We start from the raw sequence: 23,633 nt of genomic DNA, 5'->3' as shown, positions 1-23,633 counted from the left end.
TCTCTCGTGCTTTCCTTCTTAGCGGCATGGTCCTTCTTCAGTGTTTGCCTTCATCTCCGTGTTTCTTCTGCTGAGCCAGTAGTTGCTCAAGTCTTTTGTACAGTTTTTTAGTCCTTAGGTATGTGTGCAAGTATTGTCCCTCAGGAAATCAGGGGCCAGGAAATCATCCTCCCTTCCCAGGGTACTTGACGGGTGGAGATTATCTCGTCTTACGCATATTCCCGAAGGTGGCCTCGGTCCATTGTTGTCAGGCCAGCTGTGGTCCAGTAAGCAATGTTATCTTTGCACCTTCCAAGAGTCGTTCCAGTGGCTCTGCCCAACACCTATCAGCTATTGTCTGGGCAAGCAGCAAGTGATTTTCTCTTTGTTGAGTCACACCAGGAGAGGCAAGCTTTTAGTCTCTCACAGCTCCTCTGTAGCTTTAGCTCTTAGAGCAGGCCATCACAGAAGACACTGTAATGTAGCAAAGCCAGGAAACTGCTATGAAAACTCCAAAAGGGTTTACATCAACTCCACACCACATCCAAAACCAATCAAGAATTGCTTTATTGGAACAGTCAGCCAAACCAACAAACACAAAAACCTAAGCAGTCAGCTCTGGCACATTTAGCCTCTTCATCAGCTCGTGGGATCCATCTTTGTGAATGGCTGAGGGTTCCAGAGTGGTTCCAGAGTTCTTGCAAACCTGCTGAAACTGCACTGCTTTTGCAGGAGCCCCTGTCCGAATACTTGGCGCCGAACACAACTCAGACGAGTAGAACTGCATTGATACAGCCATCATTTTCTGGATTGTTTGTTACCTGTGCGTATTTCCCTAAGGAGAAAAGAGAATGAAGTATCTGCAAAAGGCTGAAGTGGTTCATGTAATTAAGTAGCCTCTCTCTTAAATTTTCAAGTCAAAGCTACAAGCCTCTTTGAAGTGCAGAGAACACCTGTTCCAAACCTGCAATGCCTTTTGAAATCTAAAACTACCTTCTGCTGCTGCCCTGCACACTTTGGCTCTCAAAATATTTTATACAGGCTGGTTTTTGTAGATGAATCATCAGGAGTCCTGCATAGATGTAAAAAAACTCCACAACCATAGGGTCTGCTATTCTGCATGTCAAGCCCTCTGTTAAAGCAGTCAGCCCGATCCTGTGAAGATACTTCTACTGAAAACACACTTGGAGCGCTGCTTTATGTGAGCCATAGGCAAGCTAAGTCTTTGTTCTGAACTTCCCCTAACTTGCTTTGGAAAGTGTGAACAGAAAGCCTAAAATTAAAGCCTGCATTTTTAGAGTTGCCTAGTAGATGCTTTTACTGCAGCCCAAACCTAACATTTCACAGGGGATCATTTATGACTACAGGGCCTGGTCTTAAAAATACATCAGGCAATGAAGCTTTTAGAAGTAGTACTGTGGTACAGCTACTTTAACTACTTACCCCAGATAACTTTGCCCCCTTGTGTCACAAGGCCAAGCTCGCTCACGTTCACCTCTATAACGGTCCCCTTGGTAATGACACCCAGTGTTGTATACAAAGGAGAAGAAGGATTCTTTTTCACACCAAGGATAGGTAGGCAGAAAGTAGCTTTAAGTTCCGGATGAGTCACGTGTGCCTTCTTGAAACGTAAGCCCTGTTACACAAGGAGTGTTAGACTGAGTTAGTATTTACTTTAAACCCTTACAATGAATTTAGTTTAATACTTTGAGCATTGTTCTCAGCTCTGTATGTTTTCAAAGACTGGGCAGAAAAAGAACACAGAATGCAGAACGCTGTCTGCCTCGCATGGAACGCTTAATTCGTTCAAAACCCTGCCTTAATTACAAAGAAAAGCCTTCCATGTCAATTTTTAGTAGCCATATACAAGTAGTACTTGCTACCTCTAACGGCTTCTGTGAAGGCTACTTGAACATCAAATAGCATCAGAAACTGTGTCAATAAAAAGTTTACACAAGGTTTCTTTCTTAGACCATCAGAACACTAATGAGGTATGATTCAGCAGGAAGCTTACACAGTGATGATGGTGAGACCTGTGACCAAACAGGAACAAGTATTGACAGAAAAACTATGCTGTCCTGGTGAATCCAGTTCTTCCTCCCATGCAGTGCCACGCTGCTAGAGCCCAGACACTGCTCCTGCAGCTGCGTAAGAAAGGGGAAGGCTGAAGGTACAGCATTTCCCTGCCCAAGGTCGTGATGGACCCCCCAAACATGGAAATACTGTGTCTTGAAGACAGAGTGCTTGGATTTGATGATCTGAAAGGTCTCTTCCAATCCAGCCAATTCTGGGACTTGTGCAGCCAACAGAATCATAGCGGCTTGAAAAAAACAGCACCCAACTTTAGAAGCTATTCTCAGTGCCTTTGCTAATAACACTTAGCATGCCACCCGGACAGCTCGTAGCTTTAACTTCCTGGCATCATCCCCTTTAAGGGCTTAAAAGCAAAGCCATTTCAACACTGACTGCAGGGGCACGTCTCTGCCCTCAGGCTATTCTACATTTAGATTTCTGCCGGGAAACTAACAGGACTAGCACACATCAGTAGCAATCAAACGCATTATCGCAGAAGAAAGCTTCCTTGCCACAGGAACACAAAGCAGGAAGTATGAAGAATTATTCCTTCAACACTTGTAAGGCTCAAGAACATTACCATTGGTCGGATGAATCGTTCATATTTAGGAGGCTTCCTAGTAAAGCCATCTCCAACAAAACAAACTTTTGTAACCATTCTCTTCCAGGCCTTCTTCTTTCTCTTTCCTGTGCGAATTACTTTTAAAACTTCTGTTTCTCCCTGTGCACGGACCTTTGGCACAGGAACTTCCCATTTCCCCTGGAAGAGGGAAGAAAGAGTCAATAGTCTTACACACTGCATTGCTAAATAAAAGGGAAAAGCACAAACTCTAACTTCCTTTGAGAGCAGCGGTACACTGTACTTAAACAACTCACAGCTACTATTTTGGTTAGTATCTAAAGTGATGGAAATCAAGATAGTGCATATGCTTACTTTGTCCTAGATTGCTCCATGACCAAAGCTTTGTACAATACTAATGTTTAGACTTTGCTTGCAGGTTGTTGTCACTTTGGCATCAGCAGCACAGTGGTCCCAATAGCAGGCATCTCACAGTTAGTAGTTACTTACAGCTTTTTCTTTTCTTTTCTGCTTGATCATGTTGGAGAGAACCTTAGCCCGAGATTGGCCCTCTCTGTCCAGAAGGTACGCTGGTACAGCTCCTTTAGGTGTTTTTTCATCGTTCTTTTCCTTGGTATTTCTCTTTTCATGCATTTTAATGCTGCACGGAGAGAAAGCCAGTATGAAGAGTAGAAAAGAATTCAAAAAGCTCCTTTTTAGATCATAGATAAGTCTTTCTAACTTAGCTTGTGCCTGCTCAAAATTTTGTTTTAAAATTGACATTTATTTGTAAGGAATCCTAGAATCAATAAGGTTGGAAAAGACCTCAGAGGTCATCAAGTGCAACCTGCCACCCAAGACCTCACGAGTACTAAACCATGGCACCAAGTGCCACGTCCAGTCCCCTCTTGAACACCTCCAGGGACGGTGACTCCACCACCTCCCTGGGCAGCACATTCCAACAGCTAACAACTCTCTCTGTGAAAAACTTTCTCCTCCCCTCAAGCCTAAACTTCCCCTGGTGCAGTTAATCTCACCTAATAAAACGACAGACTGCAGAGTGCACAGAAGCTTGCAAATTCCCATTACGACAGGAACACAATTCTTATTAAGGAATTCCAGAATGACATAATGCAAGTAGCCAAGCACTCTGAGAGATACTAGCTTTCCTCTGTGACAAAGGAATAACACACTACTGCTACTCTCCAGAGATCTGATGGCAAATCTTACAAATCTGAGGAGTGTGTGTGTGTAAAAAGGGTTGTTTTGTGCATTTTGAGGGCATTTAGGGGGAAAAAGAAGACCCACAAACTAGTTAACAAACCTAATACCATTAGAAGCAGAACTGTTCACATCCACTGACAAGACTGCGAGTTACAAATGTCCTGTGGCAAACCCCACTTTCTCCTACCACCTGACCACTATTTAAACGTATGAAGTATGACGCAAGGAGTAAGCAGTCCTTTCTACCTACATTAACGTCTCATCTCCAATGTCCGTACGGCCAGACACGGCACAGGCAAGTACTTACGTCTTCTTCATCTGTATCTTCTCAGCATGCCGCTGCTTGTGGTAGAGCTTCGCCTTTAGCCCGATCATCTTCTTGGCCTTCCGGGACCGCTCATGAGCCTCGCGGCCCTCCTTCTTCCTCCTCCTCTCGTGGTAGTCCAGGCGGTAGCCATACCGCTTGCGGTGCAGCTCGATGTACTCGTTCTGCGGCTGTGGACACAAGGCAGAGCGCTGAGCGGGTAGCGGCAGCCCAGGCCCCGCACCCGAACCCAGCCTGGGCGCAAGTGGGATACGCGGCGGAAAGCCGCGTCCCGACGGCGGCAGAGAGTGCGAGGCCGTGGGGCCCGTGGGGCCCCCGGGGCCGCCTCCGCCTCTCCCCCTCCGCCTCGCGCCCGGCCGCCCTCAGGGCTCGCCGCCGCCGCGGCTCCTACCATGGCGGCGGCCTCCCCACGTCTCCCGCAGCCCGCCGAGCCGTCCGCACAGCCTCCTCGTGCAGGGCGAAAAGGGCGGGGCCAGGCGAGAAGCGGCCCCGGCTGGAAACGCTCCCCCGCGGTGCTTTGGTTCCTAGTGGCGGAGAGGCGGCAGTGCTAGGCTTCCGATAGCTATGCGTTCCACTTGCAGGGGCTGAGAAGAGTGGGGAAACGAAGACAAAAGAGCAGAGGGGCGCTTTTTGCCATCCAAGCCTGTCAGGTCCGGAGGGGAGGGTGGAACCCGAGGAGTTTCGGGGGTTGTGCCGGTGGGGACAGGAAGAACTGGCGCGCCTTCCGGCGGCATGGGGCATCTGCCGGCCGAGGCCGGGCTGCGGGCTCAGGCTTGGCCTTGTCAGAGCTCTCCATCTGGAGAGAGACGCTAGCGCAGGAGTCGACCAAATAACGTGCTGGTGCTTCGTAACACGGCAGACAGGGCAGCGTAGGTTTGCGGAGCGCTAGCGGGGAGCGGCCGCCTGGGCCGCTGGCCAGGCTGCGGCAGGCTTGTAACGTATGGCGTGTGGGCACTGAGCTCTTCCTGCTCTCCTGGGGAGGCAACGGCTCTACAGCACGTGTGTGTGGCTTGGCTGGGCAGGAAGTGGAAGTGAGCCGCTAGGCACGTTTCTCTGCCTTATTTTGGGACGGACAGGCAGTGAAAAATCGCAGGCACTGGGTAGTTGTGCCTCCTTCCCTAAGCAGCAGCTTAGCAGCAGTGAATGCTCTTGAAGCTTCTGCCCTTGGACTTTGTGTCACAGTGGTTTTGGTGACGCTTAAAAGCGCACCGTATTTAATACTTTCTCTCCCAAATGCTTTTTTTTCCCTTGCTCCTCTCGGTCCTTCAAGATCAGAAGAGCTATTTGCTCTTCACTGCTCAGTAGGCAGTATTCCAGAGCTTAGCATGAATGAAGAACTCTGATGTTAGTTTTTCTGCTTTACTGTTCACAGATTGCGGTGCGAAATACGTTTAGCTTGTGTGGGTTTGCATTTGTGCTGATTTTAGTCGCCTAACGTTCTTTTTCCAGATCTGACACCTGTTTCACCTGACAAGCAGTGATTTGAAAAATGATAACCTGATCTACGTGGAGCACTCTTAAGTTTCATACCTGATTTAAGCAAAGGCAATATAATTGCATTTTTCACGTCCTGAATGTTTTGTACGACTCTTTATTATCTTGGCAGGGGACAGCTTTAGAGATTGGAGCCGGTATGCTGAGAATTATGAGGAAATTCTTGGTGAGTGCCGTGAAGCCATCACGTGTTTGCAATGAGCTGTACATTCCCCCGGATTTAGATACTTTCTCTGTGAGCAAAAAAATAAATACAATTACAAATCATTATCCAGGCACAAGAAGATAATTTTGTATTGGAATTGGACTACACATAAGTCAGAATGTGGAAGTTGAATTTGCAGTTTTTCTTTGAACTTTTTTAGTTCTCTGGGATTTTGATTATGTAATGTTTGTCGCAGAAATAGACATATTTGAAATATTGTGGCTACTGACAACACATTTTGGTGCTATCAAAGGTTTTTTGTGGATGTTACCGTCTTCCTGCTTTCAACTATGTGTTGTTTGAAGCTTTTAGAAATATTTGGTAACTGTATCAGTTCCTGTAGACGTTTTTTGTTTAGTTTTCTGTAATGGGTTGAAGTCTAACTACAGGGTCATTATTTATAATTATTCTGTGTGTTGTTTGTGTTTTGTTTTTTTTATTAAGCATGCCTACTTCAGGAAGACAAAAATGAGAGTCCTAAGTGTGACACAGGAAAACTGCAGTCTAAGAAATTACAGTTCTCCACCAGGTATAAATTTAAATTGTTTTCTCAGTAAGAGTTAGTCCAAAACATATTATGAATGATTTCTATATTGTGTTCTATTGTGTCCTTTTGGTCATTACAGAATTTGGTGTATGAAGCACAAACAAAGCAGTTTAAAAATCCAGAGACTGAAAATGTGCTTTGTATTGCTGCTCTTTTCTCAGTTGGTGTGTGTTACACAGCCTTCAGAAAGCAAAAAAATATTTAGATGTGTGAGATGTTGGGGCAGTCCTGAACTGTGCTGGAACTGCTGTCCAGATTCCTGATGTATTATTTAGTTGTCAAGTAACTGATAACCAGTGTGTTAGCCCATGGGAGAAATGCAAGAATCTGAATTAAATAGAGTTTGAAGTTATCATTAGTGTATTTTCTTTGCAAATGCAGGCTAAAAGAAAAAGGTGTTTGGAAAATACCTTTTCTTTTTTTCCCTGTTTTTTTGAGTAGATACACTGACATTGAATAGAAATTCATTGATGTAAGGTCATGTTGGGAGTCAGGGCCACTTTTTCTACATCAGGATGAACATGGGAAGAAAATATTGGCAACTGGTTAAGCAGCTTCTTGTAATGGATTCAGTCCTGCATATCTTAGCAGAAGTCTTTAACCTGCAGTCTTGTGCCTGAGAAAAAGACACACTTTTAGTTGCTAATGGCAACAGTCTCTCTTGCTACATAATACTCTTCCTGTGTAGTTGGCTATAAAATATGTTCACCTTTTACTGTATTTATACCCAGTTTTGTTCTACTGGATACATCATTGTGTCACTTGGAGGCACAGCTTCATTCCTTACACAAGAAGATAATGTGACTGAGACAAGCAAGAAATCTTCAACATGCTAATGTGTTGTTTTAGAGACTGGAGGGGAAAAGGCAGTGTTAGTTGAGAGGTTTTTTTTGGGGTGTTGATGAATTTCCAGACTGTTATAGTCCACCTTGAATCTGAGGTCGGTCTTTCTCCTCATTGATACATTAGCCTCTAAGATGCCTCTTTAGTACCTCACTGGTAAATGGTATGATCTATAAGTAGATAAGGAAGAAATGTTAGTTTAAATACTGTTTGTACTAGGCAAGCAAGTCCCTGAAACACAACTTAAATGCCTTGACTAACTGAATTGTGGATCCGTTTAATAACGGATGTAGCTTGGCAGCTTATTTTCCAACTCAATAGGATGTGGGAGAGGAAGCACCTTTTAAGAAAACATGTATCTGAAACTCCTCAGTCCCCGAATTTCTTAACCTAGGTAATTTTGTGTTTTCTTCCTAGGGATTGTACTGTCTAGGCCTCAGTGTTTAAAGGAGAAATTACTTCTGAAATTTGTTACCTAACAGCCAGTTCAGATGAGCATCAGCATTACAGTTGTCTTCAGCTGTGACGTGTTTTGTTACAGCTTCTGCAGAGTAAGATTTTACTGTGCTTATGATACTTTACTGTACTGGCTTTTCCTATTGTTTCTAAAATACAGCTGATCTGAAAAGTTTTCAAGAAATTTGTTGAAAATTCAGTGTGTATCTTTACAAATTTGAAGTCCCAGAGACTGCAGGTTGTCATGAGTATTTTAATTTATTTTTTTTTTAAATTTTTTTTTTTGTTTGATTAAATATATTCAGTTTTATTAAAGCCTATCATTAGTCTTACAAATTGTTGCATGCTTTTGTTTGTCTCCAGGAGATGTTAAGTCTCTGCGTTCTGTCATTAATCCTCATATATCCAGGTACGTCTTGCCACCTTCTTTTTCGGATGTAACCAACAGTCAGAGCCGGTATTTTTGCCCTTCTGGCATTTCAATATAGAATGGTTGTTGGTGTTGGGGAGGTCTTGGACTGTCTCTTGTTCAGATCATTAGAATCAAAACAAGGGTTTCCATAGGGGAACTCCACATCCAAGGTAAGTTGCTGGGAGCTGAGCAAGGGGGAATACATAGAATACACCAGGTTGGAAGAGACCTTCAGGATCATCGCATCCTACCCATCAACCAATCCAACACCACCTAAACAAATAACCCATGGCACCAAGCACCCCATCAAGTCTTCTCCTGAAAACCTCCAAGAAATGTCTTGGCAAATAGACCGCTGTGTTGGGCAGGATTTTGCACTTTATGCGCATGCAGCACTCAGCTGTGTTAGATGGGGTCCTTAGAACCAGGGACAAGGTAGTTAGGGGCTGAGCTGCCAAAAGGAGTGGCTTGGGGTGAAGTTCCCTTGGAAGACTGCTGAGGGCAAATTCAGTTAGCATTAATGGTGAACAGGGGTGGCAGTTGCAAGCTTGTGATGCACAGAGCTAGTGAAGCAGTTTTGGAAGCTGCTGGCAAGGTACTTCAGAAAGGAACACTAGCTTGGATGGAGTCAAGGACAGCTTCATGGGAACTTGCATGCTGTATTTGGGGCATAAAAGGTGTGTATGTAGTGCATACATACAGCAGCAGATTCAACTCAACCCATGACATTCAGGCACTAGGGATCAGAACTGGACTAGATGAGAGTCTGGTGGAGAGGCTGCAGAGGGCAGATGAGTGAGTATGATGCCAAGAAGTGACCTTTTACTAAAATGAAGCATGGAAACCTGTTCCAAAACTTTTGGCTACTCTTGATCTGAAGAAAATCCACCATATTAGTACTATATTTGTCTAGTATGTTAGGCTCTGTGACTGTTAATTGTTTGTACAAATGGCAGAATCACTGAATAAAAAAATACTGTGGTAACAGCAATGTTCTTGCTTTATGCAGAATCCGAAACATTGGCATTATGGCCCACATTGATGCAGGGAAAACTACAACAACAGAGAGAATGCTGTATTATTCTGGATACATAAGAACACTTGGAGGTTAGAAATGGCTTCTTTGTATTTCAGTACATTTGAGAGATTTAACAGTATACAGTAACATGCAATGCACTTAGAGGTTGCTTATGGAATACCGAATGTAGAAGCCAGTCCTTCCAAAGATGGGCAGAAATACAGCAAAGTTTTAATGCACATTTCATTATGTTCTAAGGCATTTGTACTTGGAGAGATCATATGTTCATATTTTTCTTCTAGTGCAGTGGTTTAACATTTAATTAGAGGGTCTCCTTGTTGCTCATTGGTTGTTCTAATGAAGCTATTTCTTCATTTCTCTTTTGAAATGTAAAGAAATCAGATTAACAAAAAGTAACTGTTTATTCTGAAAGCCAGGATACAGGAAGAATTCCTTCCTTCAACAGCTCTCACAGAATTCTTCAAGATTGAAGGCGTCACAGCAGTTGCCATTTGTGCTACCTTTGGTCCTTTTAAACTTTAATTTCCTGTTCTTTACTGTGTATGAGAATGTTAGAAGATGTTAGGCTTGTGGGGTGATTGAACTTGGTGGCTTGCTTGTTTAAAAACGAGGAACTGCTTCTCTTCTTGTTAAAATTGTCAAAAAGCACAAAAAAAACATAATCTCTTAATTTTGTTGTGTTGTTTTGATTTGTTTAGTTTCAACGTAATTGCCTTTCATTTACTACATTTGGAAAAGTCAGTCACATTCCACACAGTGAATGCAGTTGGATTTTCTAAACTGCTAGCCTGCTCATGATTTTGAACTCTGCTTCAATTTTTACATTTCTGATGGTGTCACTAGGATTAAGAACAACAGAAAGGTTGTTGGAATTGTTTGTGTATGACTTATGGAGCATTTGTTCCCTGGAAAGGGAGCCTGGGTAAATTAGCTGACATTACCATTTTCTGAACAAGGCCAGTTTTCATGTTTTATACAATTTTTTAAGGGACAGGATTTCCAAATCTCAGTTTCAGATTTAGGATTATTTACCTACCTGTTTCTTGTTCACAGATGTTGATGATGGGGACACAGTGACAGATTTTATGGTACAGGAACGAGAAAGAGGTATTACCATTCAGTCTGCTGCTGTTACATTTGACTGGAAGGATCACAGAATCAATCTGATTGACACCCCAGGTACTATGCTTTAGCAGTACTTACCTTTTTAGGGAAGAGTAGATGAGGTGGACTTTCATAGCATGTAAGTCTTGGTTTTAAATGTGGTCCAGTATTTAACTGGTTTAATTGCAGGAGTAAAATGGCCTATACTGAGCTCTGTGCAACTTTGGCTACTTGTGGTTTGCTGGTGCCTAATCTAGCCTGTTTAAAGTGAGCTCACACCTTTCTGTGCTAAATTGCTCTGAGTTCTGGGATTGCAATGTGAGAATCTTGTGTGTTTCAAGAACTGATAGATTTATTTCTCTGCAAGTGAAGGAGAGGGTTGGTTAGATACCATTGAAAAAAAACAAATTAAAGTTGTCATGACCTGTTGATGTTGCCTGTTTGAATGATGGTGGTATAAAGGGAAGACTGTTTTTTTAGGTCATGTGGACTTTACAGTGGAAGTTGAACGTTGCTTGAGAGTCCTAGATGGCGCAGTAGCAGTGTTTGATGCTTCAGCTGGTGTTGAGGTAAAAATAAATGGTAGATTTTTTTTTTTGGTTGTTGTTTTTCTTATCTGATGAAAGAGTAGTAGTAGTACAGAGATGTTGCTCTGTATTGCCTCTTCTGATGCTTTGATGAAAATTCAGCTTCAGGAACCTGAGTATTTAGTTTCAAGTCCTGTAGTGTACAGGAATTTCCATAATAAGGAGAAAAGGATTCCCATTAAAGTCTGGGGTTTCGTTGTTGTTGTTTTGTTAGTGTCCTTTATGAACACAGATTGAGTTGAATACATCTGGTTAGTTCCACCAGTGGAAAGAGATGAATATCTGTTAATGTCTCATTTTCACATTTCATGTAGAAAATGAGTAATTTTGAGGCAGAATTTCTCCCTCCCCAGTGACCTGTTAACATGCAGAAAAGGTGGAAGCAGGCTGGAGTTTGACTTCTTTGGATGAGATGTTTGAGTTGTTCAATTCTGTATAAAAGTTACGTACTGTGAAATCCCTGTGTTCCATGGGACTTCTGTAGATGAGGGATGACAGAACTCTTAATCAGTATAAACCACATTATTTTACTTGTTGTTGGGAGGCATTTATATATGAACCAGAACTGATTAACAGCCCCCCACCCCACCCCAACAACAACAGAAAATTAGATCTGATTGCTTTTTTGGTTCTAAAACTCTGCAGGAAATTCTTGCAGTCTTTCCTTGTGTTGGTAAGAGACTATTTCTGAATTTGCACTGATTTTCATATATACCTGTTTTAACTTGCAAATAAAAATCTGTATCATAAATGGCTCAGCAATATACCATGGCAGATTTTATTATTGTCTGAGTAGGCACAGAAATGCTTGCCTGTCTGTGCTTAAGTAATTTGGCAATGAAATATTGAAGTCTTTACATCACTGAGTTTTTCTGTTATGTGTCTCCTGTAATGCTTATTTCTCTTCATGTTCCTCTTCCCACGTGCCTCTGTGCCTTTAGTAAAGAATGAGAGCTGACAACAGCTTAGGGAAGAAATGAGCCAAAGCTGGATGTGGAGTTCATCTGTGCTGCTAGACACAGGATTGTCACAACACATTCAGCAGTTTCCTGTACTCTGAGCACAGTAGTATTGGGGAGTGTATAGTTCAGCTATCAACACTAATGCTTCTATGTTGCCTTTTGCCTTAGGCCCAAACTCTGACAGTGTGGAGGCAAGCAGACAAGCATCAGATACCACGAATTTGCTTTTTGAACAAGATGGACAAAACCAGGGCAAGGTATTCAGCTATTTTCATCATTGCTAAAAGCCTTGTGAGAGAATCTATCTAATAAAGGTGAAGTTTTTCAGTTAAGCGTAGAATACAAGCCAGTTGTGTTAATACTTAATGTTTACATATTTGATTATGCAGGTGCATGTTTTTGTGTCATTGTAGGAATAATTTTTGCAGTAAGGAAGGAAGGTAAACTCTTCTACCATGCAATTAAACTTCGTGTGACTTAGTGTCTGTTGTTTTAATACAGTTTTACATACGCTGTTGAAAGTATCCAACAAAAGTTGAAGACAAAACCTTTGCTTCTACAGGTAAGCTTAGAAATTAAATGTTCATTTGCTTTCCTCAAATGGAACTTCCTTCTCAGTTTTTTGCACCTGTCTGATACCCTTGCTCTGTCTGCAGTTGCCCATTGGGGAAGCCAAGACCTTCAGAGGACTCGTTGATGTTGTGACTAAGGAACAAATAGTTTGGAAATCTGCTTCTGATCTGGATGATGGAAAAAATTACAAGCAAAAGCCATTGCTGGAGTCTGAAGATCCCAAGCTTTTTCAAGAAGTCCAGGATGCCAGAAGTACCCTAATAGAACAAGTAAAGTTCTAAAGTAAATACATAATATATTTAAAGCCATTATTTAGAAGATCAGGAAAAATATGCTGAAAGGGACCTCTGTAGGTGTGTGGTTCATGACGTGCTCAAAGCAGGGCTAACTTTGGCATTAGATGAGTGTTGCTCAGGCCTTGTTCAGTTGATTCTGCAAGTCTCTAAGGATGGAGATTACATGTGTCTAGGCAGCCTCTCCCAGTGCTTGATCATCCTTGTAGTGAAACATTACTGCTTTTTGTCCAACAGGAATTTACCATGCTGCAGCCTGTGACAGAATCACTTCCCTTGTGTACCTCTAAGAGGAATCTGGCTCTGTTTTCCCTAAGCAGGTCCACCACCACCATCACTATTTCATGTAGTAAGAGACAGCATCTGCAGCCTGCTTTAGCCTCTCTGGGTCAGACAAACCTGTCTCTCTGGGCCTCCAGCTGCACTCCAACCACCTTAGTGGTTTTCTAGTGGTCTTTCCCACTGTTTGTCAGTCTCTTTTGTGCTAGGGAACCTAACAGCAGACAAACTTCAAATGAAGCTTCACAAGTGAAGGGTAGATGGTACTGACCACTTGTCCTCATCCACAGGCTATGCTCTTGCTAATGAAGCACAGTATGCAGTTAGCTTTTGTCACCGTATGGGGACATTGCTGACTCTCACTTGTTCAGCAAGACCCTCTGACTTCTGCAGTTATGTCCTGTCTGTTGATCCCTGTTCTGTAACAGCATGTGGATTTGTTCTGTCTGAGGTGCAAGATTCTGCATGTGTTCTTATTTAACTAATTTCAGATTTTCTTCATTTCCATTTGTTAAAGATGCTTAATCTACAGTGGAAGCATTGATACATGATGGCAAGAATACACTGAATTGAACTCCCTGGCTGCATAGTTTGCACATGTATTACTCCTTGCTTTATAAATAAGGAATTGAAGAAAGTAGACATCAGATTTAGCATTCAGTTGGCTAACTTGGCATCTTGTACTGTCTTATATGCCAAAAGATATATTCACATGAGGCCTGGCAGATGTTACTCAGAACCTTCAGGATATCCATACCATTCTGGCATGAAGCTGGATGGGATATTGCAGGCTAGTCAAAATTTTACTGTGTTAAAGGCAGCTGAATCCCACCATAAGTCTTATTCCAAATGCATCCAAAAAGTCCACAGCAGAGATTAGAAGAGAACAGTATAAGTATTTCTTTAACATAGTTGTCATACTGTGAAGCTAAGAAAGATAACGGGAACTTGGTCTACTCAATACCAGGTTTCGCACAGTTGACCATTTCTAAGGTATGAAGAATGGAAGGGCTGATGCAAGTAATGGAAGAATTTGCCTGTTGAGCAGTGGTGTTTTGCCTGACAGCAGCTTTATCAGTCTGTTTTTGGGGGTTTTTCTCCCCCCATCTTTTCTTGAAACCTTAATTTCTGTAATGTTCTGCAGTTTGAGTTTATGATCTCTGATGCTTTTTACATAATCACAGAATCAACCAGGTTGGAAAAGACCTCAGAGATCATCAAGTCCAACCTATTACCTAATACCTAACACCTCATTACAATTGAACCATGGCTTCAAGTGTCACATCGAGTCCTTTTTTGAACAGTCCTTTTTTGACTCCGCCACCTCCCTGGGCAGCACATTCCAATGTCCAGTAACTTTCTGTGAAGAACTTTCTCCTCACCTCAAGCCTAAACTTCCCCTGGTGCAGCTTGAGACTGTGTCCTCTTGTTCTGTTGCTGGTGGCCTGGGAGAAGAGACCAACCCCCATCTGCCTACAACCTCCTTTCAGGTAGTTGTAGACAGCAATAAGGTCTTCCGTGAGCCTCCTCTTCTCCAGGCTAAACAACCCCAGCTCCCTCAGCCTCTCCTCGTAGGGCTTGTGCTCGAGGCCTCTCCCCAGCCTCACTGTCCTTCTCTGGACATGTTCAAGTAACTCAGTGTCCTTCTTAAATTGAGAGGCCCAGAACTGGACACAGGACTCAAGGTGTGGCCTAACCAGTGCGGTGTACAGGGGCAGAATGACCTCCCTGCTCCTGCTGGCCACACTGTTCCTGATGCAGGCCAGGATGCTGTTGGCCTTCTTGGCCACCTGGGCACACTGTTGGCACATGTTCAGCCGGCTGCAGTTCCTACTTTGTTCCTGCTCTGTTTAGCATATATCCTAAACAAGATTTGTGACTTGTCTGTGAAACTGCTACATGCCAAATAACAAAGAACTACTCTGTTGAAGGTTGCAGATCTGGATGATGAATTTGCTGAATTGGTTCTAGGAGAATATAGTGAAGATTTTGACTTAATACCAGCTGACAAGGTAATTTTTGCATCTCGGCATTTATAAATAACTGTTTACTGGCTGGTGTTCTGAAGGGCTGAGTTTTTCTTCCTGTGACACACGCAGATTAGGATTTTGCTGATGTGCATTTTTTTAATCCAAAAAGATCACACCAGCTTTTGGAACAAATTTAAAGTGCTTAGTATTTAGAACATAGTATATTCAAGCTTAGTATGAATTTTCTACGAGAATGCACTAACTGATTCTCAGAGCTGCTGGACACAATTTTAAAAGCAGGCTGCTTTCTGGATGGGTATTCTGGTTTTTTTTGTTTGATTTGTTGGGGTTTTGGTTGGGTTTCTTTATTGGGTTTGGTTGGGTTTTATTTGTTTTGTTTTACTTTTGTTTTTGTTGTTGGCTTTTACAATAGAATAGAATAGAATTAAGCAGGTTGGAAAAGACCTTCGAGATCATCAAGTCCAACCTATCACCCAACACCATCTAACCAACTAAACCATGGCACCAAGTGCCCCATCCAGTCTCTTAAACACTTCCAGTTATGGTGACTCCACCACCTTCCTGGCAGCCCATTCCAATGGCCAATCACTCTTTCTGTGAATAACTTCTCAGTTCTTTTGTCTTTTGTCAGAACTTTTGTCTTGGTTTTGGTGGGGATTTGGGTTTGGTTTTTCTTATGTTTGTTTTTTAAAGTTAGTCTGTGTTTAGGGACAGGTGAATGAAAGTTCCAGGTAAAGCCAGTGCAATGTATGTTGAACATGGTACAGTGTTCTAAATTAAAAGGACTGTTAGAACAAGAACAGCTGCAGATCTGCATGAAATGTTTAGAAATCTTAGAATAAGTGTCTCCTGTTCCATGTGGATTTATGGCTTGGAGCTCATTAAAAGCAGTGAAAGGAGTTTGTATGAGTGGTGTTGCATTTACAGACATACACTTTTGTGCATTTGTCAGCATATCTGATAGCTGGAATTGCAATTAAAGGCTAAATTGCAGTGTGCATGCTAACAAAAAGTGATTCTTTTTCGCAGCTGCAGTCAGCTATCCGTAGAATCACATTGGCTCAGAAAGCAGTACCTGTGCTCTGTGGCAGTGCCCTGAAGAACAAAGGAGTGCAGCCATTGATGGATGCTATCATTATGTATTTGCCTGCACCTAATGAGTGCTCATATGAATTTCTGTAAGTACAGGGTCAGGAATAATAAGTGGGAAAGCATGAAGGGAGAACATGAAAAATAGTTAGCAAAGCATTCATGTCTTTAAAAAATTTTGCTGTTTTTAGGTATTAAATAACAGTAAAGATGTGCAGACAAAAGCATGCTTACATACTGAACCTCCTGGTTGGTGTTACTGGAGTTGTGTTTATCTCCAGTTGTCAAACTTGCACCTTAGAGTTCTGAAGTCTACTTTTAATCTGAGGAAACTGATTTTACAAAATTTGGATCTCAGGATCATCTTTACTGTGGGATAAATCACATGATACATATCCTGGTGGAGCCAGAACTGATTAAGTTAATTTTTTTCCTACAAATTATTACTTTAAACAAATGCCTCTCTTAATACTACAATTAGAAACATGCTGCTTCTTAGATGAGTGGAAATTCAGGTAAATAGGAGTTTGAGTGGATTAACTGTACAAGTATGCTTTTTGTTGTGCTTTTTATTTTACAGACAGTGGTACAAGGATGACCTGTGTGCCCTAGCATTTAAAGTTCTTCATGATAAATGTCGTGGACCTCTAGTGTTCATTCGTGTTTACTCAGGGTCACTGAAACCTCAGTCAGCCGTATATAATATTAACAAGAGTTGCACGTGAGTAAGATCGAAGTGGGGGCTAGTGCAGCATTGGAATGTCTGTTGAAAGTCCTGAGTAATACAAGAATTTAACTTTCAGGGAGAGAATGAGCCGGCTGCTCCTGCCTTTTGCTGATCAGCAAATTGAAATACCATCACTCATGCCTGGCAACATTGCCCTTGCTGTTGGGTTAAAGCAGGTAATGGAAAATATTGATTCTGTAAGGAAGCTTGTTTTGTTAATGTGCTTTCCACTTCTGTGGCTTTGTATCTCGGGCATGTGTTTGATTATTGTGACGTATGTAAACTTCCTTTGTTTGAAGCCCCTGTACTTCTAAAATGAAATATTACAATGTACAAATGTCAGTAATTAATCTGGGAGATGCAGTACCAGTTGCATAGGAAGGACTACAGCCTGAAGAGTTCTGAGCTTGTATTGTATTGTATTGTAACTCTCAAAATACAGTGTAATGCTGTGGAGAGACGTCTGAGGAAGGAGAGTGGTGTACCAAATAAGTTACACAACTTAATTTCAAGCAAATTGTTGCATGCTTACTTCTATTAGTGTAGTAGTTTGATATTCTGTTGTCTGAACAGGCTGCATACAGCATCTCATCGGCAGAGATTTTCTAAAGTGTAACTAACTTTGGCATGCATAAATAAGTTTTCATTCACCCAAACTGTTCAAGTGTGGTTTCTATCTTGAGTGGTAAATTAGATCTAAAGTTCAATGAACAGAGCAAAGAAATACTAGTCTGAATTTCAATACAGTTTCTCCTCTTGCAGATAATTTCAGTTACTGAAGGGACAAGTTAAAGTAGTTGTTTGTAAATAAGTGTGGGTTTGGTGATTTTATTTTAATTTTTATTTTTATTTTTTAAATATCCCCTACTCGCCCCCTTCTGGGTCACTGGTTGTTGATCTGTAGAGTGCCACTGGAGATACCATAGTATCATCAAAGGCTTCAGCAGCAGCTGCAGCACGCCGAGCTGGAAGGGATGCTGGAGAAAAGAATAGGTCTAGAAGTGACACAGAGAACCTTCTGCTGGCAGGTGTTGAGGTACCTGACCCCGTCTTCTTCTGTACAATTGAACCTCCTTCAATGGCCAAACAACAAGGTACAACATATCTACCTAAGAGTATGATAAGATAGTCTACAAATGATGTATTCGAGCTTATTCTTCTGTATGAGGGACAGTACTCATCCCCAGTCCATGCACACCTGGTTAACGTGAGTGAGATGCACAAATTTGTCAGTCTCTGATCAAATAAGGTTCTCTTTGGTGTTTGGCACAGCTTATACAATTTAGATTGTGGTTGTTGGTATCTATGGCTGTTACTGTGTCAAGCAGTATTTGTACTTTTCTCAGTTTTGAGTCTGTAAAAGTGGTAGCTCTTCATTTTGAAAGAAGACATGGAGGCATTTTCAGCTCCTGTTGTCATGCCTAGCTTTGCTGCAGTCATACTGGTGTGCTGTACATAGTGTTTGAGTACAAACTTGAGAAGTGGTTTGTTTTGTTTTGTTTTTCAGTTAACTCTTACAGTTCTACTACATGGTGTAAAGTCTTCACTTGCCAAGGTCTGGTGGGTTGAAGTTTCCCCCCAGCATTAACTTTGCTAGATCAGCTCAGTTAGAAGTAAATGAAGCTGTTATGTGCAAGCATAATCTACACTCTATGATGGAATGCAATGAATATGCACTAAATATACAGTGTCTACAATATTATACAGATATTTACACTTGGCAAACAACACAAAAACCCGCTCGTCAAGAGACCAAGGAAGGCTCCCTGCTTCTCCCTCCCTGCCTCCCCTACCTCCCTGTACAAAAGGGACAAGAGAGAGGAGCAGAGAAGTTAGACTTAGCCAAAGCCAGCCGATAAGCAGGTTATCTCTCCTGAGCAAAGCAACACAGCCAGAGATCAGAAGAGAAAAGGAAGAATTGTTATGGTACAGCTCCTCTTATTCCAAATATTTACCCAATGAATTTGTTTAGAATAATATTTTGTTTCCTTTTTACACCCAATAGTGATTTGTTTATATTTTTCTACGTTTCTGCTCGAATCTGTAACTAAATTTTAACAGCATAGCCTAAAACCACCCCACAAGGATTCTATGCATTTGATTAGAATTCACTCATGCAGCTGACCTGTAATGTTACTGCCTCTTCCAAGAATCCCCACTGGAGAATTCGGTTTCATTTGACTGTTTTTGAAAATACATGGAAAATCTCCATTTGAACAAAGATGAGCTCAGTTGGGAGTGAAGGGGAGGAGGATCAATACCAGTGTGTAGTATGAAGGAATAAAACAAGGCAGAATGCAGATTTGTAGCGGTAAGTCTGCAGGCTGAAACACTGGGCTGGTAAGGTCTTCCTGGTTTTGAGGTGTTTCAATTTTTTGTTGATTCTGTTTGGGTTTTTAGTTGGTTTTTTTTCAGGGACTGTAAGGTAGACAAATGCAGTCAGCCTTAAATTTAGCGCTCTGTAGATGGTTTCCTGTGACTGCTTTCCTTAGCATCTAAGATAATGTGGAATCAGTGAAAAATAGCATTTTGGTCTTTTCATGTTGAACTTCTCTCGAAATATTTAGGCAAACCATACAATCAGTGTTTTCGTAACTGTAAAAAGAGAGCACTACTTTTGCTGACCTGAGGAAGCACCTCAAAATTACATTTTACAAAACACTTCTCTGAACAGAGTATTTTAATAACTAACTAAGCATTCTGTGGTGTGCAGTTAATTTCTTGGAAAGAATCAGAAGTTGCAGGTTGCTTGGTGTTTTAGTTGACTGCCAAAATCTGGATTTGTCCAGAGTTATTCTGATTCCTTCCGAGAATGAGATTTGGCCTTATAAAGGAGGTGATGTTTAGACATTCATTGTGATTCCCAAGTTACTGAAGTCTCTTTCGATGTAATGTTTGATATTTACGTACAGACTTGGATAACGCATTGAGCTGCCTCCAGCGTGAAGATCCAAGTTTAAAAGTGAAGCTAGATCCTGACACAGGACAAGTAAGATGAATCTTCTATTGCTCACTTTATAACCAAGCTTTTAGTTTAGAGCTGTCAAGACAACCCTTCAGTTAGATTTCCTTGAATAAATAGGACTGTCTAAATGTTTGTGTTGTGTATGTACAAAGTTCTCTGCATCAAACTAAAATGCTTTAGTCTTCAAGATACTGTAAAATGACTTTCTTTATAGTGGTCATAGTAGCTGTAATTACCCTGTCACTTACATGGTGTTTAGGTCAGCTGACCTAAAGCAGTCAGGTTTTCTTTCTCCTTAGAATTTGAAATACTTCTGAGAGCCTATGAACAGCATGCAAGTCTGTTCTTCAGAGGCTGGTATTAAAATCAGAGTTTTCCAGGATTTTTCTCGACTCTCTTCTTACTAGACTATTCTTTGTGGCATGGGAGAACTACATATAGAGATCATTCATGACAGGATCAAACGTGAATATGGAATTGAGACTTACCTGGGACCTCTTCAAATAGCATACAGAGAAACTGTCCTAAATGCTGCCCAAGCTACAGGTATGAGTGAAGGGGAGGAACATACTTTTTTCCTGGGTTTGTAGGTTGATGTACATTAAATGATGCTATGGATAACTTTCAGATTAAATATTTTTTCCCCAAATGGTTGGTTTGTCTTCTTTTCTTTTCTCCCCCTGCAGATGTATTGGACAAAATGGTAGGAGATAGAAGACACTTTGTAACTGCAGAGTTAGAGGTGAGGCCCAGGGTAGTGGAGACAGCAACAACGAAACCCCTCATTGAGTATTCTGCAAGCGTCACTGAAGTGCTGCCCAAAGAACTCCAAGGAGCTATAGAAAATGGAATCATGAATTCATGCATTCAAGGTAAAGGGAGTGCTGCGACAGCTATACTGGTCTAACATTTCTGTGAGAGGCAATTTAATGTATGTATAGAAGAAAACCTCCTCAGCAGCCTGAAAAATGAAAGATAGTACATATTAATATTAGGTGCAAAGGAAAAATCTGAAATTTCCTTAATTATACAAATTGCCAAACACTCTTTTCCCTAGGCCAGGAGTGGAAGTCTGCAAGCCTTTGGTTTTAAGGTTTGCTTTTTAATCTGGCATAAGAGATAAGGCATTTACTTTATGATATTTTGTAAGCCTCAGTGATGTGACAGAAGTGGTTTTGGAGGCTGGCATGTACATACCACATTTCCATTAGTTACCGACAGGGTTTGCTTTTCCTTTTTTCAAATACAGTATACCTGTGAGAGTAGACAACAAAAAGCCTTACCTTGTTGCCATGTATAGGCTTTCTAAAAGCATCATTTGTGCCTGATTAAAAATAAGAAGTATTCAATGACTTGTGATCAGAGGGCTGTCCCTCACAGTGAGATCAACAGGCAGTAGATTGATAAATGAGAATTACTAAGCAGAAGTATGAGGTGGTTTTCCACATTGCTATGTTGATTTGGAAAGCATCTCTCATCTCTGGCTGTAGAGTGAGTTGTGAGTGTGCTTTTTTTTCATACTCCTTGATGCTTCAGAACTGTGCTCTCTGCAGACTAAGATTCATGGCATGACCTGCTTCTTAAAAGTAAAACAAAGTAGATCTGGCTATGTTCTTTGTAGGGGATACAAAAAAGCCATGTGTGGTTCAGACCTCCCCTCCAGTCTCATGTAGCTTTAGCTCTGGTTCAGAGTCCTGGGTTGGAGAGAGATAACCTGCCTAGGTCACTACACCTAGTTCATCTCTCGAAGAATTAAGTTAACCCTTCAGTTTTGGTAGTGGCTTAGTGTCAGGCTCCACAGTGATGACACTGTGTTGAAAGAGAAATACAGAAGTTACTCTGGCTTTTACTTAAAAGGTTTCACTACTTTTCCAAATAGTCTTGTTTCAATAGACAACTTCTAGATGTTGTTATTTAAAAACTCCCTTTTGGGGAACAGTTGTATGGATGAGCACACTAAGGAACTTGTGGTCCTGAATGCTATCTATGGTTTCAGTAAAGAAAGTATGAGTCTGCACTCTTTTCACTGTTTTGGCAAAGCTGGGCAATGACACAACCACAAAATGAGGAGCCACTACAGTTGTCATGCCCTTGAAGCAAGAGAGGAAAAAGAGTAAAGAAAGAAGATCCAAATTATTCCTAAATCCTTTCTGAAAAAGCAAATATGCTGTTTCCTTTTTCCTTTTTTTCCCCCCCCTTTTTCCTAGGACCCTTGCTTGGATTCCCAGTTCAGGATATAGATGTGACAGTGCAATCACTCACTGTGCACCCTGACACGTCTCACACGATGGTATCAGCTTGTGTTTCCCGTTGCATGCAAAAGGTCAGTGAAACTGAGCTGCTATAGAACACAGCAGCATTACATACTACTGGGAAAGTGTCTATCAATATCTGCTAATGGTTCTCCTCTGGTAACACAGTGCCCTTGCTGAGGGCTTCATAGCCTTAAGAAGTAGAGAATTCAACAGGGCAGTGGTACCTGGAGCTACCCATGTCAATATTCAAAACAAACAAAAAAAGAGTTAACCTAAGTCTGTCCCTTCTGTATAGGCCTTGAAAAAAGCTGGTATACAAGTACTGGAGCCCCTGATGAACCTTGAAATCACAGTAAGTGAAGATCATCTCAGTGCAGCACTTGCTGACCTTGCACAGCGGAGAGGTAGCATTAAGGAAATCCAGAGTCGCCAAGATAACAGAGTTGTGGTCGCTACTGTTCCCTTAGCAGAAACAATGGTAAGTGATTGTCTTGTTAACGGTAAAATGCAAATCTGGTCTTTATGTGCTCAAAAGTAATTAGGTTTCAGTTCACTTTTCCTGATAGAGATGAGTAAGTTTGGATGGTTTTTTACTGCATTGTAATTAATTAGGTTCTGAACCAAGTACCCACAAATCTAGTACTGTTTTTGTGTCAGATTCAGATCGCTAAACCAGAATGTTTTCAACTTTTAAGTCAGAGAAGTAGTAAATACTACTAAACCAGGTTTTACAGAGAATAGCTTTTTAAAAAGTGTATTATTAGGCTGACATGTATTACACCTTTAATGCAGTAATATTAGTAAGTTAACTTATTAGTAAGTTGCAGCATACTTATCCCTCTCTGGGTCTTTCTCTGTGACCTAAGCAGCTTTCTGTGCTAACTTGCCTTCCTTTTATCCTAAACTGAATGACATGTTCTTCATTTTGTCCAGGGCTACTCTACAGTTTTGCGTTCCCTAACATCAGGCTCAGCAACTTTCACTTTGGAGCTTGCCACTTACCAAGCCCTGAATAGTCAAGAACAAAGTGCACTTCTTCAGAGGAAAATGGGGTTGGTGTGACAACTTTACTCTGTAGAATAATAAAGATATTTCTATCCCCCTTGTATGTATTTTAAGGACCCTATTCATGAACATTAATATGTTCTTCTGGTACCAGCTGGGTGTGGTAAACGATGATTTAGCAGACTGCTTTTAACTGTCCAAGGGAAGTGTCAAGAGATTGTGTTCTTCTGTTACAGTTGTGTAGTTGCAAAGTAGGGGAACTGGAGCTGCAGCCAGTTTGATGCTTTGCAAATTCTTCTCTTAGAGGTAGCTGTAGTGAGATGTGATGCAAATACTCTTCATAAAAATAAGCACCAAATGCACCTTAATGTGCTGTTAGAGCAGCTTCTTTAGGAGGTAAAATTTGTGAAGTTTGTAAGTGAAGTAACTTTACAGTTGTGGCAGTCTGTAAAGTACTTTGTTTTCAGATGAATAAAAGGATATGGTTAATAAGCATTAACTACAACTAAATAGTGCTTCTCGTATTGTTAGAAACTAATTTGAACCCGAGTTGAAGACTAGGTCTACCTTCTGAGTTTGCACATTTCAGCAAGTAAATGGACAAGACAAAACAAAACAACACACACCAAAAAAAGAGTATAGTGAGG

At 41.4% G+C, this 23,633-nt stretch overlaps 2 protein-coding genes across 2 annotated transcripts; one reads left to right on the top strand and one right to left on the bottom strand.

The window, feature by feature from the left end:
• Positions 1 to 563: 563 nt before the first annotated feature.
• Positions 564 to 4,641, bottom strand: NSA2 (NSA2 ribosome biogenesis factor). Its single transcript, XM_054178274.1, has 6 exons — positions 4,552 to 4,641; positions 4,143 to 4,330; positions 3,122 to 3,272; positions 2,633 to 2,812; positions 1,423 to 1,615; positions 564 to 814 (listed from the first exon to the last, which is right to left on the bottom strand). Exons 1-6 carry the CDS (start codon positions 4,552 to 4,554, stop codon positions 747 to 749), a joined length of 783 nt encoding a protein of 260 aa, XP_054034249.1. The 5' UTR covers positions 4,555 to 4,641; the 3' UTR covers positions 564 to 746.
• GFM2 (GTP dependent ribosome recycling factor mitochondrial 2) lies at positions 4,553 to 23,162 on the top strand. Its single transcript, XM_054177777.1, has 22 exons — positions 4,553 to 4,704; positions 5,020 to 5,191; positions 5,767 to 5,889; positions 6,304 to 6,388; positions 8,069 to 8,114; positions 9,127 to 9,224; positions 10,210 to 10,335; positions 10,741 to 10,829; positions 11,978 to 12,066; positions 12,311 to 12,371; positions 12,466 to 12,651; positions 14,886 to 14,966; positions 15,975 to 16,123; positions 16,615 to 16,755; positions 16,838 to 16,937; positions 17,666 to 17,855; positions 19,674 to 19,750; positions 20,134 to 20,272; positions 20,413 to 20,598; positions 21,934 to 22,049; positions 22,277 to 22,459; positions 22,915 to 23,162. The coding sequence occupies exons 1-22, from the start codon at positions 4,553 to 4,555 to the stop codon at positions 23,041 to 23,043; spliced, it is 2,718 nt and encodes a 905-aa protein (XP_054033752.1). The 3' UTR covers positions 23,044 to 23,162.
• Positions 23,163 to 23,633: the final 471 nt, after the last annotated feature.

The sequence above is a fragment of the Dryobates pubescens genome, chromosome Z (assembly GCF_014839835.1).
Source record: "Dryobates pubescens isolate bDryPub1 chromosome Z, bDryPub1.pri, whole genome shotgun sequence".
In the NCBI taxonomy this organism is placed as follows: domain Eukaryota; kingdom Metazoa; phylum Chordata; class Aves; order Piciformes; family Picidae; genus Dryobates; species Dryobates pubescens.
Note: the sequence above shows the minus strand (reverse complement) of the source record. Positions and strands in the feature narration are given on the sequence as shown.